This window comes from Durio zibethinus, chromosome 26 (assembly GCF_047325235.1).
Source record: "Durio zibethinus cultivar Kanyao isolate XHJ-2024 chromosome 26, ASM4732523v1, whole genome shotgun sequence".
Taxonomy (NCBI): Eukaryota; Viridiplantae; Streptophyta; class Magnoliopsida; order Malvales; family Malvaceae; genus Durio; species Durio zibethinus.
In genome coordinates this window covers 6,437,169-6,455,462 of record NC_143187.1, presented here as the reverse complement: position 1 = coordinate 6,455,462, position 18,294 = coordinate 6,437,169, and the positions used below count along the sequence as shown (strand labels likewise).

Here is an 18,294-nt window from a genome sequence, read left to right as displayed (position 1 = left end):
AATTTTGATAATGGCTAACAAATCTATCAATACATGTTTGTAAAACATCTTATTATTTTACTTGATTAAAAATCATTGATATAGTAGCAATTACGATGCTAAACAAGATAACAAATATATTATGATTCAGAAGTACTTTAAAATCACAAACAATTAAAGGTTATAATTGAAAAAAATTATTATAATGAATTATTTCCTTTTTTTTTTACTATTTAACCAAACAATGGTTGTTATAATTCCTTTCCTTTCTTTTTCTTTATTAATTTTAATTTTTCAAATAAGGGGTACATATATCCTTAAAAAAAAAAAAACTTTCTTTTCTTTTCCTTTTCTTTATTAATATTTATCCAAACATAGCGTAAATTGTATGTGATAATATTTTGCTTAACTCTTTTTCTTCTCATTATTTCAACAGTATCTTTAGCCTTAGAAACATTTCCCTCTTTACGACATGCACTAACTAATAAATTATAAGTGACAATATTAGGTGTGATATTGGTCGCTACCATTTGGACCATTAATCTTGCAACCTCCTTCAATTGACCTAAGTTACACATTCCATGAATCAAGGAATTGTAAGTGATAAAATCAGTTTGAATGCCCCTACCTCTCATTTCAGAAAACAACATCAAAGCTTCAGTTGGCAACCTGTCCTTACAAAAATTGTCAAGACTATGTTGTATGCTATAACATTAGGTTGGAAACCTTTTTTTTTCCATCATCCTTAGCAACCTGACAGCTCCACCTATGTTGTTGGTTTTAAACCATTAAGTATTGTATTATAAGTAATTAAATTGGGCTGATACCCTTTATGAACTGTGACACCCCAGTCCAAATGATAATTGAGCTAGACTATTACTAAAACCCATTAGGTTAATTAAGAGATTAATTAATAAAAAAAAAGGGGCTAAAGTATTATATGAAAGAAAACTAAGCTATCGAAAAAAAAAATAAAAGTTCTTCTTTCTCATCTTTTTTAGGGTTAGAGAATATAAAAAATCAAGTTGGCGATTCAAAATCAAAGGCTACAATTAAGTTAATCCCCTAAAGGTGAGTATATGCCATCTTTTTATTTAAAAAAAATTATATTGATTGCTATTATTTGGAGTTGAAGATTTGAGAGAAAAACCAAAAAAAATTATAAAATCTTTCATTAATCTTCATGATCTATTTGGGTAAATTATTTTACTTTTTTAATTTCATGTTCTTAAGATTTATTGATTATTAAATGGAGTTTAAAGACTGAAGGTGGGGATTTGAATTTTTAAATATTGAAGGAAAAATTCTATTTTTGGATGAGATCCTATAAATTGCAATAGTAAATTAAAATAGAATCTGTATTAATGGATAGATTATTGCTATGATTATTATATAATGTTGGAAAGTATGTTGAATCTACTTTCTAATGAAATAAACGGAAGTTGAATCCGAGTTTTCTATGAAGAATTGTCTAATTTTTACTTAAGGATATGCAGGTTGTAAGGCGGTAGCATCAGGGTTGAATTTCAAAATTTGTCTTAATTTTTATACAAGGAATTACATATTAAACCAATATGTTTGGAAAGCTTATTGAGTCTACTTTCCAATGAAATAAGCAGAATTGAATTTGGAGTTTCTTATGAATAAATATATAATTTTTATTAAAAGGTATACAGGCTATCTGACAGCAGCATATAACATGGATTTCAAAAATTGTTATAATTAATCCACAAGGAATCAAAATATGGGCAATATATGGTTAGAAAGCTTATCGAGTCTAGTTTCTAACGCATTAAAGATATTTTAATTCTAAATTAGATATATTGAGATATGGTCATTTTAGTGAAAGCAACGCAGGTTACCAAAATTAGTTACTTGAGTTAATTCTTGTTTAACTTTATTGTTTTAGTATAAGTGATCTCAAATAGGTTGATTAATTACTGTTATGTTGAAATGATCTTGAATAGGCCATTAATTATTTTAGGAGAAAAACTAGGTGGTGAAATTGAAAGGAGGTAAGTAGAATCTAACACACTTTACTTATTTTTGAATCTATGTATATATGTATATTTCTAAATGAATAATGTTTTTATTTCATTATTTTCAATGTATGAAAAAAGAATCAAGCATATGATTATTTTATGCTTCTTTATATAAATGATGGATCATGCTTATGAATGAAATGAGAAAGTGATTTTTTTATTTAAAAAATGATTTTATGATAGCTACGTTTTTACATCCTTGAAAAGTGAAATCATCGACACTAGAACTAGTTCTACTACTCTAGCTAACGGATAATAGTTGTTAGCAAAAATATGATCATACAACCTGCTAACGGGTAATAATAGTTAGCGTAAGGTCCTGATTAGCAGGTTATAATAGTTAACAATGATAATAAAGATGAAATTGTCAATACAACCAATGTTACAGGTTATAACAGTGACTGTAGCTAACAATAAACGAATGATAATGATGATTTATGATGATTTTAAATATTGATCCATGATTTGTATATAAAGATGATTTAAGATGATTTTTAATGATTGATCGATGATTTGGTTTGATTATGATATTTGAATGATACAATATTTTGTAATAATTTATGAATTGACATGTTTTGACATTGATTTATGAATTTGAGAAATGTTTGATAAAACAATGATCTTTAAAATATTTTGACATTTTGATTTGATGAATGTTTTGAATGATCTATATGATATGTCTGAAAAAGATCCTTGATCCAGTAAGATGTGTGAGCCTATACTTGCTGAGTTATAGTTTGCTTATTCCCCTTTTACTTTTTCTTTACAGATGAATAAGTGATTAGTTTACTTAGTTTTGTGAAAGCTAAAAGATCAAATGGGAATGATTACTTAATCGTTGGAGACAATGTTGGCCAATGAAATCTTATGAAATAATTTTGTATTTTATATGATTTATATTTGGATATTTAGAAATGTATCATTAGTTGGATTAAAGATATAAATCTTACTAGGCAGACTATATCAGTTTATTAAAAAAATTTAAAATGATTAAGAAAAAAGACTTCATATTACTTTGAGGTTTACTTCAAGGTAATATGACCATGTTATATCATTGTCTCAGGGCGTGACATAAAGTGGATTAAGATTGGAATATAAGTGTACATTTTTTAAATTAAAAGTATGGAATATTAGAGTTGGAATGAAACGATATGTTGAAATTTTGAAGTAATTATTTATGTGTTATAATGTTTGAGAATTTATTTTGAAGGATTTAGTCCGAAATGTTATAATTGTGGTAAATAGTTTAATATACGTAAAGAAAGATATTCACTTGATTTGATTTTACATTTTTATTGAGAAAATATTTAAGGTTTGATCATACGAGTTGGAAGTTGTATAGTCAAATTGAAGTTTGATAATTAAATTCCTATTTAGGGTGTACTGATTTTTTTTTAGTGGCTAAAGTGATTAATTTGTGGTCATAGTTTCTAATTGAAGTATACTATTGGATTTCTTCGAATTTTATATTTATGGAGAACATTATCTATTGTGGTACTAGGCTATGTACTTAGCAAGGAATTAAATTTGTGGATAAAAATTAAAATTGTGGTTATCTAGATGATTTAGTAAGAAAATTGGTTTTGAAGGAGTAATCGATTTACAGAAAAATATATATGTTTTGGTTAAGAATGATTGTTTGAAATCTTACAAGGGCAAAAGATTGGTTGAAATCTTACAAGTGATGATTTTGTGTACTTGGTGATATTGAGCATGTATTTAATTTTAGAAAAATTTGAAAGAACTTCTGAAATAATGTGATGCATTTGGTTATTGTTTATAACTATATTTTTTTATACAAATTCAAGTATTTTGAGTTTTTATTGTTTAAATTCTATAAAAGAATTTTACTAATGGATTATGATGCACATGTTTTGACTTTGACTTGGAGATGATAGCAATATATTTGATAAAAGAGAATTTGAGACATTATGATGTGTGTGGGGATTATGAAGAATCAGTTGTTATATGATAATTGATCTGTTAAATCAGAAAGAATAATATTCAAAATTGAAGACAACTTTGATAACTCGAGATTTTATATTTGAATTTATATGGTCTAAATTTATGGATATGATTTATTGCATCGATTTCATATGTTTTATAATGGTTAATTGATATAAAATTTTATATTGTTGGTGGAGAAGAAAAGAAAATTAAAGTACTATGTGATATCTTTTTGGTGGTAAAATGATTTGTTGATATTGTTATTCAAGGTTATTATGGTTATGAACACATGGTATGAAGCAGATTACAGGGAATTTTGTGGACACATGCTTTTCTTGTTAAAAACAATGTTATAAAAGTTAATTTGTTAGAATTTTATTGGAAGAAAATATCAAAGTACACAATGGAAGTCTAAGTTGTTTTAAGTTCTAACTTTTTATGCTATTGTTAGTGGAGAAAGTGATAAATCTTTAATAAATAAGTACTAACGAATTTTGGATAAGAATATTTTATGTTTTTTTCTAGTTTTTGAGGCTTTATCGTTGATTGACAATTTTTTAAAAAGTGTTTATGTCATGACTTGAAGATAAATATTTTACAACAATAGTCATAAGATAAATATTCAATTATTCATTTTGAGGTTTTGTATGGAAGTAGATTTAAGTCTTAGACTTATTGGGTTAAAGATAAAGAAAAATAACTTTTATTTCTTGAATTTATGGAACAAATGGCTGATAAATTTTGGTTGATTAAGCAATGGTTTAAAGTAAGCAAAGAAATTATACCAAAATTTGGAGATATGATTTATAGCTTCAACTGGTCAATCATTTATACTCATTACGAGGATTATAAAGTAAGAAAGATAAGTTTGTATTATGTAAGGACATTTGAAGTTTTTGGTAAAGTGAAACAAGTTCAAAATAAAGAATAATGTCACTTTTGATATCTAGTGTACATGATGAATCTATGTTAAGCGAATATTTTGGTAGAAACTATGTGATTGGATATGAGTATTTAAAAATTTAAGATGATATGAGTTTTAACATATTGAAAATATCTTTTTCAAATGGTTAATTGGAAAGAACAAGTTTTGGGATGAAATTGTTATCTTTATAAAAGTTTAATAAAACAATCATACGGCAAGAAAAGTAATTTTAGAAATGAAGGAATAAGATATAGATGTAAATCAAGTTTTGAGGATGAAACTTTTTATAAGGAGGGGAGAATGTGATACCCTAGCCCAAATGATAATTGGGCTAGACTATTACTAAAGCGCATTAAGTTAATTAAGAGATTAATTGATAAAAGAAAAAGGGGCTGGAGTATTATATGAAAGAAAACTTAGCTATTGAAAAAAAAAATGAGAGTTCTTCTTTCTCATCTTCCTTAAAGTTAGAAAATATGAAAAATCAAGTTGTCGATTCAAAATCAGAGGTTACAATCAAGTTAATCCCCTAAAGGTGAGTATATATCCTCTTTTTATTTTAAAAAAATCATATTGATTGCTATTATTTGGAGTTGAAGATTTGAGAAAAAAATCAAGAAAAATTATGAAATCTTTCATTAATCTTCATGATCTATTTAGGTAAATTATTGGGCTTTGTTAATTTCATGTTCTTAAGATTTATTGATGATTATTGAATGGAGTTTAAAGGCTAAAAGTGGAGATTTGAATTTTTAAAGATTAAAGGAGAAATTTTATTTTTGGATGAGATGCTATAAATTATAATAGTGAATTAAAATAGAATCTATATTAATGGATAGATTATTGCTATGATTATTATATATTGTTGGAAAGCATGTTGAATATACTTTCTAATGAAACAAACGGAAGTCGAATTCGAGTTTTTTATGAAGAGTTGTCTAATTTTTATTTAAGGATATACAGGCTATAAGGCAGCAGCATCGGGGTTGAATTTTGAAAATTGTCTTAAATTTTATTCAAAGAATTACAGATTAAACCATATATTTTTGGAAATTTTATTAAGTCGACTTTCCAATGAAACAAGCAGAATTGAATTTGGAGTTTCTTCTGAATAAATACTTAATTTTTATTAAAAGGTATACAGACTGTCTGACAGCAGCATATGACGTGTATTGCAAAAATTGTTATAATTAATCCACAAGGAATCATGAGATGGGCCATATATGGTTAGAAAACTTATCAAGTCTAGTTTCTAACACATTAAAAAGATTTTAATTTCGAATTGTATATCTTGAGATATGTTTATTTTAGTGAAAGTAGCGTAGGTTGTCAAAATTAGTTACTTGAGTTAATTCTTGTTTAACTTTATTGTTTTGGTATAAGTGGGTTCAAATAGGTTCATTAATTACTGTTATGTTGAAATGATCTTGAATAGACCATTAATTATTTTGAGAAAAAAACTAGGTGGTAGAATCAAAAGAAGGTAAATAGAATCTCACACACTTTATTTGTTTTTGAATTCATGTATATATGTATGTTTCTAAATGAATAAATGTTTTATTTCATTATTTTCAATGTATGAAAATAAGATAAAGTATACAATTATTTTGCGCTTTTTTATATAAACGATGGATCATGCTTATGAATGAAATGAGAAAGTGATTTTTTTTATTTAAAGAACGATTTTATGATAACTACGTTTTTACATCCTTGAAAAATGGAATCATCGATATCAAAACAAGTTCTATGATCCTGGCTAACGAATAATATTAGTTAGTAAAAACATGATCATACGAACTTGTTAACGAGTAATAGTAGTTAGCGTAAGGCCCTGGCTAGTAGGTTATAATAGTTAGCAATGATTATGATCATGAGGATAAAATTATCGATACAGCCAATGTTATGAGTTATAACAGTGACTGTAGCTAATGATAAACTAATGATAATGATAATTTATGATGATTTTAAATATTGATCAATGATTTGTATATAAAGATGATATATGATGATTTTTAATTATTGATCCATGATTTGATTTGATTACAATATTTGAATGGTAGTATATTTTACAATGATTTATGAATTGACATGTTTTTATATTGATTTATGAATTTACGAAATGTTTGATAGAAAGATGATATTTAAAATGTTCTGACATTATGATTTGATGAATATTTTGAATGATTTATGTGATATGTATGAAAACGATACTTGATCTAGTAAGGTGTGTGAGTTTATACTTGCCGAACTGTGGTTTACTCCTTCTCTTTTTACTTTTTTTTTACAGATGAGTAAGTGATAAATTTGCTTAGTTTTATAAAAAATTAGAAGATCAAATGAAAAAGATTACTTAGTCGTCGGAAACAATATTGACCAATAAAATCTTATGAAATAATTTTATATTTTTATATGATTTGTATTTAGATATATAAATATGTATCATTAATTAAATTAAATATATAGATTTTATTAAACAGATTATATCAATTTATTGAAAAATTTTAGAATGATTAAGAAAAAATTTTCGTATTACTTTAAATTTTACTTAAAAATAATATGATCATGTTGCGTCTTGAAATGAACTATCTTATCAAGCAAACTCACGGCTCGAGCCACTTGACTTTCAATACAGAAGCCATTGATGCGGGTGTTGAATGTTGCAGCATGAGGCTGAAGACCCAACTTAAACATTTTTTTCCAAAACTGAAAACCCAAACTCAACTTTATGCAAACGGTAAAAACAATTAATCAAGATGTTCATAGTATAAACAGAAGGTTCTATTCCCAACAATTCCATTTGGTTACGCATGGAAACAACGATGGCATAGCTTTTCATTCTGACAATACTCCCTAACAGCTTATCAAATTCCACAATCGAAAGCCTGGGAAACGAATGAACCATTTGATGAAACATAGTTAAAGCATCATCAATATTATCGAACTCAAAGCACCTTTTTTCACTTTTCCAGATTGGTTTCTTATAAGCAATTTTGTTGGTGAAAGAGGAAGATGACTAAAAATAAAAGGAACACCTTTCACAGTGAAAACTTGGGTAATAAACTAAGAAGAATAAAATAGAAGAATTTGGATCAGAAGCTGGAGTTGAAGCCACAACAAGAAGAAGAAATGTGACCCTTTTCAGCGTTTCTTTGTCCTTCACCATGCTGTCGATTCTATAGATGAAAAGCTAACTGTGAAATATGCTGTTAGAATTGCCCTTGGAAGGGAAAAAACGAAGTGGAAAATATGTAACCTGACCCTGATTTCTTATTTAATATTGAAAATTATTGATTCAAAGTATAAAAATTAAATGGCTTGACTGATCGTGGAATGAGGATATATTTATTCCCGAATTTTTTTAAAAAAGAGCACATAATAATTAATATTGCCTTAAAAAGGAAAGGCCAAAAATGGTAGGTCCCACTAACCTACTATAAAGGCAAAGCAGAGAAAATTTTCTCATCAGAACCAAAAACTAAAATTTGCAAAGGTCTCTTGTTCTTGTCTTGGCCAACAAGAAAAACCAAACGAATTCCAAAGGCCAGAATCCAAACATGGTGGCTCAAGCAGAGGATGATCTGATAGTTGAGAAAAATCCTCTGCCCTTAGATGAGGATGATATCGCATTATTGAAGACTTATGTATGTTCCCAGACAACTCCTTCCCTACCCCCCCCCCCCCAAAAAAAAAAAAAGAAAAGCCAAGCTCTGTCTAGTTTCGTTGATATTTATATGGGTTTTTGCCTTGAGTTAAATGCTTTTATGATTTTGTCGCCATTTTTAGATAATTTTATGACTCTTTGGATCTATAATTGAAATTGCTCATGTTTTAGCTAAGGTTTAACATTGGATTATAGTTCCCTCAGTAAAGTCTGTAACTTTCTGGTTTCTGTACAATGCGTTGTTACCTTGTTGTACTCACAGAGATCAAAACAAATTTGGGGGTTAAATAAATTTCAACTCATAGGTGCGAGCTTCACTGCTTATTGAAACCAACTATATTGAAAAAAAGCTAAAGAAATAGTTTTCGATGGCATTTGTGTTTTCTACTTACTATTTAAATCATAGGATTGCTCCTGGGATGGTTTGGTATGTGGACAATTCCTTTTCTTTTGTTGGCATATCTAAACTTTCATTTATTTATTTTTTTGCAGGATTTGGGTCCATATTCCAATGGTATCAAGAAAGCAGAAAAATAAATCAAAGAGATGGCCAAAAAGGTCAATGACCTTTGTGGTATGTTTCAACTTTCATTCTTTTTTTTTTTTTTTTCATCTATCTGTTGCTGTTCAAACATGAAACATCAACCTTGAGAGGATAAAATATTATGCATGTAATTTTGAGGAATAGGATACTTGCTCATATTTGATCTTTCTTTTTGGGATATCATATAGCATATGTCATATGTCAAATATGATTTTTTTTGGGCACATATTCCAAATATGATAGTGGTACATGTTTTTATTATGGATTTTTCTCAAAAAGAAGAAAAAAAAAGAAGGAAAAGTAATTTGATGTCTATGAGATGCTTTTATGTGATCTAACATGCCTGAAGTAAAACTCAATGTGAGCAGGATGCATGATCGTGTTTATGTTCCCTAAAGTTTGCGGTATTATCATACCTAAAATTCTTAATTGAACTGCCAGGTTTAGTGGATACTGATAATTACAGTTATGATGGACAAACCACAATCTGATGGTAAATTTGGATTGGAGGCAGTTTTATTTGTTGCTTGCTTTTTAAAATCAATTGATAACAGCAACATTACCACCCTAATTTTGTAATTTGTTTTTAGGGATGTTATGTGAAATGATGCTTAGCTGCTGATATCCTCCTACTGCAGATTTTTTTATATGCTTTTAAAACAATTCCTCTAAATTTTGTAATACCGTTTATTTGTTTCTTTATTAGTTCTCTTGTTTAATTTTGTGATAGTTGGCCTCTTTTTGTTTCTAGTGTAAGTTCTAATTGGTATTAACATATAGTATATATTAATTCTGTCAATGTCTAATATAGGTATCAAGGAATCAGATACCAGGCTAGCTGCACCAAGTCAGTGGGATCTTGTATCAGATAAGCAAATGATGCAGGAGGAACAACCTCTCCAGGTATTAGTTCTTTCTTTCATCCAAAGGGAGTTTGGACAAAAATTTTGTATTTGCGATGCAAGTCTCTTGGGCTTTGACTGTTTTCATCACCTACATTGCAAGATGCACAAAAATAATCAATTCGAACACGGATGATGCTAAATATGTTATTAATGTTAAGCAAATTGTCAAGGTATGCACTTGAGTGATTAATTTTAATGAGTGTTGTTGATGGCCTAAACTTGGTCCTTTGTCGCAATAAATGGAATCTGACTTTCTAATATCTAATGCACATGTGCATTACGAACTGCAGTTTGTTGTTGGGCTGGGTGACAAAGTTTCCCCCACTGACATAGAAGAAGGCATGCGCGTTGGGTAAGTTTCCTATTTATTAAAATATTTCGCAGTTAATTCTTGTTTGTTTCATACATTTGATCGATTTTTTTTCCCACTAAAAATATTTTTGTTTTCTCTTGAAGTTCTTTTAAAGGATATTGGTCTGCTGCCGAGACACTATTGGGAGTCCATGTGTTAATATCTTTTTATGATTTAGGTTTTCTTTTCTTTCCATTTTGAGAGTGAAATCTATCTTAATCACCATGTTTGCTTTTATGTATTTATCATGTGCAAACATAATTTTAGTTTAATGTTGTTCTTCCATTGCAGGGTGGATCGCAATAAATATCAGATACAAATTCTTTGCCTCCAAAAATTGATCCTATTGTAACCAGGATGACTGTGGAGGAGAAGCCTGATGTCACCTATAATGATGTCGGTGGATGCAAGGAGCAGATTGAAAAGATGAGAGAAGTGTGTTGTTAGTTATAGATTATGTTTATATATAAAATCTCAAGCCCTTGTGTTGCTGGATCAGCAATGTTAAAATAACAAATTAGTTATTCATCTAACATTCGATTTTGTTTTTCTAGGTTGTTGAGCTGCCGATGCTACATCCTGAGAATTTTTTTAAGCTCGGGATTGATCCACCTAAAGGTGTTCTATGTTATGGTCCTCCTGGAACTGGTAGGACCCTTCTTGCAATGGCTGTGGCAAATAGGACGGATGCTCGCTTCATCTGTGTTATTGGAAGTGAGCTTGTTCAGAAATATGTTGGTGAGGGAGCTAGGATGGTTCGAGAACTATTCCAGGTTATATAAATTGTTTTTCTCCTGCAATTATACTTTTACTGTTTTTTTGTTCTCTCCTATTATCTAACAAAGATGCTACCTCTTGCAGATGGCACCTTCAAAAAAAGCATGTATTGTATTCTTTGATGAAGTTGATGCTATTGGGGGTGCACGTTTTGATGATGGTGTTGGTGGGGATAATGAGGTGCAGCGTACACTGCTTGAGATTGTCAATCAGCTTGACGGGTTTGATGCCTATGGAAATATCAAAGTTCTGATGGCAACTAACAGGTTAAGTTGGCTGCCTCTAATCCACTCTCTTATCTCTCTGCATCTACTTTTTCATTTTGCAATAAATTGCAGCATGTTTGTTATATTCTCTAGCTCATAAAACCTTGTGAAACCCATTATAAAAGGTCCTTCTGAATTTGTTGTGTAGTAGAACTTGAAGTTGTGAAGTTTTCTGTTATTTTCTTATTGATCCTTTTGGTCTATGCGTCTGCAACCATGATGCATAAATTGTGGCTTGTTTTTTAAATGTGTTTTTGCTACCATTATCCAGGCCAGAGACACCGGATCCTGCACTTTACGCCCGGGACGATTGGACTGTAAGGTTGAGTTTGGCCTTCCTGATTTGGAGAGCCGGACTCAAATCTTCAAAATCCATACAAGGACTATGAATTGTGATAGAGACATTAGATTTGAGCTTCTTGCTCAACTTTGTCCTAATTCTACAGGTAGAGTTTTATCTTCCTAGGATTCCTTTGTTCTTGAATCTTGCTGTGATGTGATGTACTCATTTTCTTTTCTATTCTTATTCTGTTAAACTAATTTGTTTGTGTGTAGGATTATTTTTGTGACTTAATTGATTTCTTTTGTAGGTGCTGACATAAGGAGTGTATGCACAGAAGCTGGAATGTATGCCATCTGATCAAGAAGGAAGACAGCAACTGAAAAAGATTTTCTTGATGCCGTGAACAAAGTAATCAAGGGTTACTAGCGCAACTCCAAAGTATATGGTATACAATTAGATTTGAAAGGTAAGGTCTTTCACTGTGTTATTTATTGACGTTTTGATTTCCATTCAAATCAGGTTTTAGTTGAATACATTCAAGGAAATATGTATGCACTATTTGTTGTATTCTTGCATCTAACATGCAAAGAAAAAAAAAGAAACAAGTTGTTTAGCATGAAGGGTTGATCCTCTTGCCTCATTTGTTTGTTGGTCTGATACAAGATTTCATAGTGTGGTTGTCAAATTGTTTTTGCATGGAAAAAGAGGTTTATATCTTCCTACAAGCTATGCTATTTAATTTTTTTCAACATCTTACAAGCTAAAAAAAAGAGGTTTATAACACTAAACGTTATAATTTCACTCATAAATTTATATTGTAGAAAAAAATGAAGAAAAGAGTTAACGTTTTGTAAATTAAAAAATAAAAAGTGGTTCATTTAATATGAATTATTATTATATATTTATTATGGGGGTAAAAATTGTCATTCTAAGTTCATGTTCTTTACATTCCAATTGAATGGGCTCTTCACGTTAAAAGCAGTTCTTCATTTTGATAGTAGGCAGCTTTCAAGAAAGCAAAAACAGCATATATCTTGTCACAATGGGTTACATATATACACCTCTTTTGTTAGTATTTGTCACTCAATCAAATTCCAGGTTTAGTGTTTGACTCTTTTGTTAGCAAAAGCGATTGTATAATTGGACTCTTTCTTTTAGCACAAGTGCTTTCCATGGTAAAACAGTTTGATATTGGATAGGTTTCCTCCCCTTATTTCCATGGTTAAACAATTATAAGTGCCTCTATGGAAGTATTTTTTCCAATAATTTTAAAAAATTTTATATCATGTTAAGTGTATAAGATGATGAATAAAATAATATGATAATCATTTTATATTATATTTGATTTATATCTAATTAAAAAAAATAAAATTATAAAGAAGATTATTATTCTTTTAATATAAGAAGATTCAATCTTTTCAAAGTAGATAAAATTATTTTTAATCTATGATATTAAACTCACATGTTTTATCATATTTTTAATAATTACATTAATAATTTAAATTACATAAATTTTGAAGAAAAATAATTTTAATTAATAAATAAATTATTTATCTTAATCTCGACACATATCAAATATAAGATAAAATTATATTATTTAATCTAATTTTATTCATAATATCATTTAATTTTATTTTAATATAATTTCATATAACAAATATATCTTACTTCGAGTAAAGTAAATCAAAAAATAAAATGATACTCAGGGATAAACATGTTTCTTTATGAAAAAGACCGAATTGAATATTTTTTCTCTCCCAACAAAAAAAAAAAGAATAAAAGAGAGAGAGAGCATGGCATTGCTCGTTCAATGATAGTGCATGTATTTCTTTAATCAAAGAGTTAAGCCGAATCTCCCTTTGTCACTTTCCTAAAAAGAAAATGTAATTGCATTTATTTTCATCATATTATTATATTCCATATTAACACCAATAAAAAAAAATGGAAATGTCAATTACACCAAATCTCTGCACTTTAAAACATCATTCTTGTTCAAACTAAAAGTAATGCATGTATCTGAGATAGCATGTTCACTAAGACTACCATTTTCATATCCCCGGTGAAGAAGGTCCTCCGATTCCTTCGACGGCTCCAATACCTGTTCATTTAATTGAGAATGGAAAATACAACATGAAACAGCGGAAAATGACCTGATACCCCCCAACCACAAAAGCTACATCATTGAAATTGTTCGTAAAGCTATGCATCATTGAGAAAAGTTACAAGCTAACCACAAACGATTGTCATCAGTTAGTGTTCGTTGTATTTAGATGTCACATGGGATTGACAAGCCAATAAAACAATGAGTTCTTAGCAATCTTAATCTTCATAAAGATGAAGAACATGGTAGCCAAGTTATCACCAAAACGTGTATCAAACTTTGCTAAACATTCATTAATTATAAATATCATTACCACTAAAAAACTGATCATAAGTAAATGAAAAACCTCAATGGAACATACTCAGTAGGTAATTGAGTAAACATAAGTGCAAGGACAAGGTAGCAAGTTGAACTTAATCTCCTAATATTTTTTGGGATTTTAGTGTATATTACTAGGTGTAGGACCTTCGATGTTTGAAATTTAATTAAGAGGTCTTGCAAACGAAAAACATTTGTTCATTTTTATTATTCTTGTGGCTTTGTAAAACTGGTTGAGATTTGAAATTGAAAAAAACAAAAAAAAACACAGAACAAGAAGATAAGAACATGAAAGAGGAAAACCAAATCCAAAAAGAGGACATGACTGATGACCAATTACAAAATCTTCTTCACTCCGATCAAGATTGAAATGTAGCCTAATGAAATTCTATGACACTCAATTTAAGGTTAAAACAAAGCAAAGGTTGACATGGAATACTTGTCTAACATCATATACTCGAGTTGTGTGTCCATTTTCAGAATAGCATATATGAGCTTACCCATTTAACACCTGGCAAATCCTTAGCTCGACACTTGGAATCATTGTGTTCAGATTTATTGCCCTTCCCATTTAAAACAACTGAATTTTGAGCTTGGGAGTAATCTGAGATTAGCTGAAGGAGCTTCTCACTTCCCTGCAACATCAACATACATAAGCATCGTGAGTCGATGTTGGTATACATATATAAAGTAGAGGGTTCAAAAATAGTGACTACAGTCAAGAATGACACCAAAAATCAAGGGAGGCAAATTATAAAACTCCAAATTTAGTATTGCTTAAAAACTAACTACTTTTACTGGCCATCTAACTCCTTTTGCCTCGTTCAGCTAGATACAGAATCAGGTCTTCTCCAGCTCCTCAAGCAAGAAACAACATGGATGCCAATGCACATAAGAATAGGGGAAAGCAAAAGATAATCAATGCACTTTATAGACATATCCATAGGTGATGAGAGAAAGCAGTAACAAGGGACCATATGAGAAAGGAAGTAACCTTGTGAATATCTTATCATGTTTAAAACAGGTTATGGTTGCATATGACTCAAGCTGAATGTCTGCTCGGGACTTTGTATTCTTATCACAGCTGGGCAGCTAAAGCTGATATGTCAAGTGACCCATCCAGTAGACAGAATTAAATTTTACTATAAAGAACCAGCTTTTACAATAGGTTATGCTAAATTGTTCAGTTCAAATATTAGCCACGTAAACAGATCCCTCTACTACTGTCTCCTATTAACCACCCCCAACTATCCAACTCTGGGAACATTGAATCCACCTGGAGAGCCCGCCAATGTGAATAAGTGCGAAACAAGACCCAAAAGAATGGGATGTTAGGCAGAGGTAGAACCTGTGTGAGAAAAAAGATTAAGTAAGAATGAGAAAAAAAAAAGAAGAAAAAAGTTCAACAGGCAAAACAGGTTACATGGTAAATGATGTGACAACTAAAAAAAGTACATACAGTAAATGCAGTAGTCAGTGGAAGCAACGAAACCGAACCATAAAAGTATTTCCTGTGTATAACAGTACCCCTGAAAATCAGAGAACACTTGTTTTAAGTAATAATATTTATTACCAGCAGGGAACTCCTTAAAATATACAGAAACATAAAAACATAATTAAACACAACAAAAAAGCTCCGAAACCATTTTTTCATTGGATTGTTGGGGTTAAAAACTGTATAGAGACTCTCTATGTCCTTACACATCAGGCAGAAGGGTATTCTTAATGACAAAGGAGAGATGCATCAGAAATGTCATAAACCAAGTTAAAGGACCTTTTCTGCTTTTGTCATGTTCATTCTGAAAAATATAGAAACCTAGAAAACAATCAAGCATTGTGCCCTACTCTTTTATCATGGTAAATCAGTTTGAACATGACAAATTTCTTCTATTCTCTAGCATATCGAAGAAGCAAATAGAAAGGAGGTAGAACAATTACCTAAAGGCTATCTGTCGTAATCTTCGCCGCACAAGCCATGCATTTAAACTGCAAAAATATTAGAAGTTTCAGGAATAAACCAGCAATCTAAAAGCATATCAAAATGCACAGAACCAACATAATTCAACAAGTCCTTTTAGCTCATCAAGCTAAATTGCCCGCAATTATTCAAAATCTCAAACAATAGTGGACTAAAATCTGTTATTCTCAAGTGCCTGCCATGTTAATTTTCCCTTGGAAGAAGCGACATATACATCAGGATTTCAACATAGGAACGAATCACACAAGGATGCCTACTATTGTTCATTCTTTTTTCTATTAATTAATTGGTTTTATTATCCAAAAAGCAGATAAACTGCTAAAAGTACAAGTGTCTCCTCAATTACAGGCAATCAACTGCAAATAATCAAACGTACTTAGTCAAACATAAACTTATCACTCCCCAAACATTACAAAGACTAGTATTAAATATTGAGAAAGATTTATTTAAAGAAAAATGTTAGAAAACAAGTAAAAGAAAAAATATGCACGAACATCTAAATTACGGGTAAATGACTGTTTTACAAAAATGCCATTCACAATGTTGCTATATATGAGCTGTTATGACAATAATATGATAGGTAGCTATTCTAATTTACTATATATCATCATAATGCTGTCCCTTCACCACAGAACTGGTTATCAAAGCTAGATAACAAATAGGATAGAAAAAAAAATTGTACTTAAATATAGATCATAGAGAACATTTAAATATAAATACTAGCAAGATTAAGAAATATAACTATATTTGAAATATAAAACGGAATATTTGGCAATTGAAAAGGAGAAGAAAAAGAACCTGGAGGGGTATGTAATCTGAACATTAGTAACATCCTTGGTTATAGATTTCAACAAAATCTCTGATGGTTTAACTCGAGCTAAGAGCCGCAATCCTAACCTACATGCATTAACCGAAAAGAAAAGATCAGCATAAACAAACGCCAAACAATGCAATAATTTATACTAACCATATTTGAATTTCAAGTAATACCCATGTAGCTTGTTTTTGAAACTGCCCTCAGGCGCCTTTTCCAAACCCATCCAAGACTTATTCATCTATAATAAAAACCATTAAACCAAAAAAAAAAAAACAGCATTTCAAATACAGATTGGAGTTAATGTAAACATGAAATGCAAAGATTAAAATGTGGGGTATTTATTTAACATTTATAACAAAGAAAGAAAGGAGAATAAAACAAAGAGGTATACCTTGTTGGAAATGAAATCAACAAGAAGCTCAGCATTGGCATTGAGGGGCTTAGAATTGGACGAAATCTTCTTCCAAAGCTCTTTAACAGCGGAAGGAGTGTTGCAGCGGTGGATTCTGATGCAGACAGGTCAACGGATCTGCTAAAGCACCAGTTTTTCTCTTTAATTGGGAACACCACCAATCTTGCCCTCATTATGATGAATTTTTTTCTTTGTATTATTATCAAGAATATATGCTTCGATATAAAAGAAACGAAAATAACAAAAAAGGAGAAGAATTTATGGTGATGGTGGGGAGTGTTGTTTTGGGTATCGATTCGTATTTTGTTCAGATGGGTATTGGAAAATAATGGAATCAAAGGGATCTGTATATTCCAAAGTTAAGAACAAGAAACAAAAGATCTCATTTTACAAAAAAATTCAAGACTTATAATGAAAAAAAAAAAAAAACTTGGTATTGTTTGTAAAAAGAATTAAAGACCCAGTCAACAAGTTTGATTCGATGAAACTTTTATAAAACAAAAAAGAGACTTTGAGTTTCAGGGATTATTTAGAATAGGAAAATCGGAAACCAAAAAGAGGAAAACAGAGGTGAAGCGGCGCGCTTCAAACTGATAGCGTAAGGGACTATGCGACCGGTTCGCTTCGCAGGTGAAACTATATCTAAAAAGTGAAGTACTAAACATTTAAAAATAAATCAAGCAGAGTCATTTTGTTTGTTTGAACTTTCTTTACCAGGTAGTTAGCATGAATAGCTTTGGCTTCTCAAAAAGTTAAATATGGCAAAGAAAAAAAAATTGTTAACAAAGAGGCTTGGGAAATTAGGAAACAAGAGTTTGCAAATGCTGAATGAACCAGGTAAAGAAATGAACGAACCATTTGAGCTAAATTCTGAATTCCAAAAAAAATAAATAAATAAATTTAGCCTGACTCTATGATTCAAAATTCACTTGTTTTAACTCCGTGAAGTTTCGTTCATATAAGGAAAATGGTTGTGCTGTTAAATTA

The 18,294-nt window shown here is 30.0% G+C and overlaps 1 protein-coding gene and 1 pseudogene across 2 annotated transcripts; one reads left to right on the top strand and one right to left on the bottom strand.

Moving 5' to 3' along the window:
* The first annotated feature begins 8,374 nt into the window (after positions 1-8,374).
* LOC111274759 (26S proteasome regulatory subunit 7A-like) lies at positions 8,375-12,301 on the top strand (annotated as a pseudogene). The gene is made up of 10 exons (XR_016334196.1): positions 8,375-8,534; positions 9,047-9,128; positions 9,910-10,002; positions 10,097-10,173; positions 10,294-10,355; positions 10,647-10,790; positions 10,910-11,128; positions 11,217-11,398; positions 11,670-11,844; positions 11,989-12,301. The product of XR_016334196.1 is annotated as a 26S proteasome regulatory subunit 7A-like (transcript).
* Positions 12,302-13,547: 1,246 nt separating this feature from the next.
* Positions 13,548-18,190, bottom strand: LOC111274758 (uncharacterized protein C23H3.12c-like). The gene is made up of 8 exons (XM_089754977.1): positions 17,287-18,190; positions 17,069-17,133; positions 16,877-16,975; positions 16,039-16,086; positions 15,560-15,629; positions 15,377-15,448; positions 14,601-14,735; positions 13,548-13,779 (listed from the first exon to the last, which is right to left on the bottom strand). The coding sequence occupies exons 2-8, from the start codon at positions 17,131-17,133 to the stop codon at positions 13,636-13,638; spliced, it is 633 nt and encodes a 210-aa protein (XP_089611103.1). The 5' UTR covers positions 17,287-18,190; the 3' UTR covers positions 13,548-13,635.
* Positions 18,191-18,294: the final 104 nt, after the last annotated feature.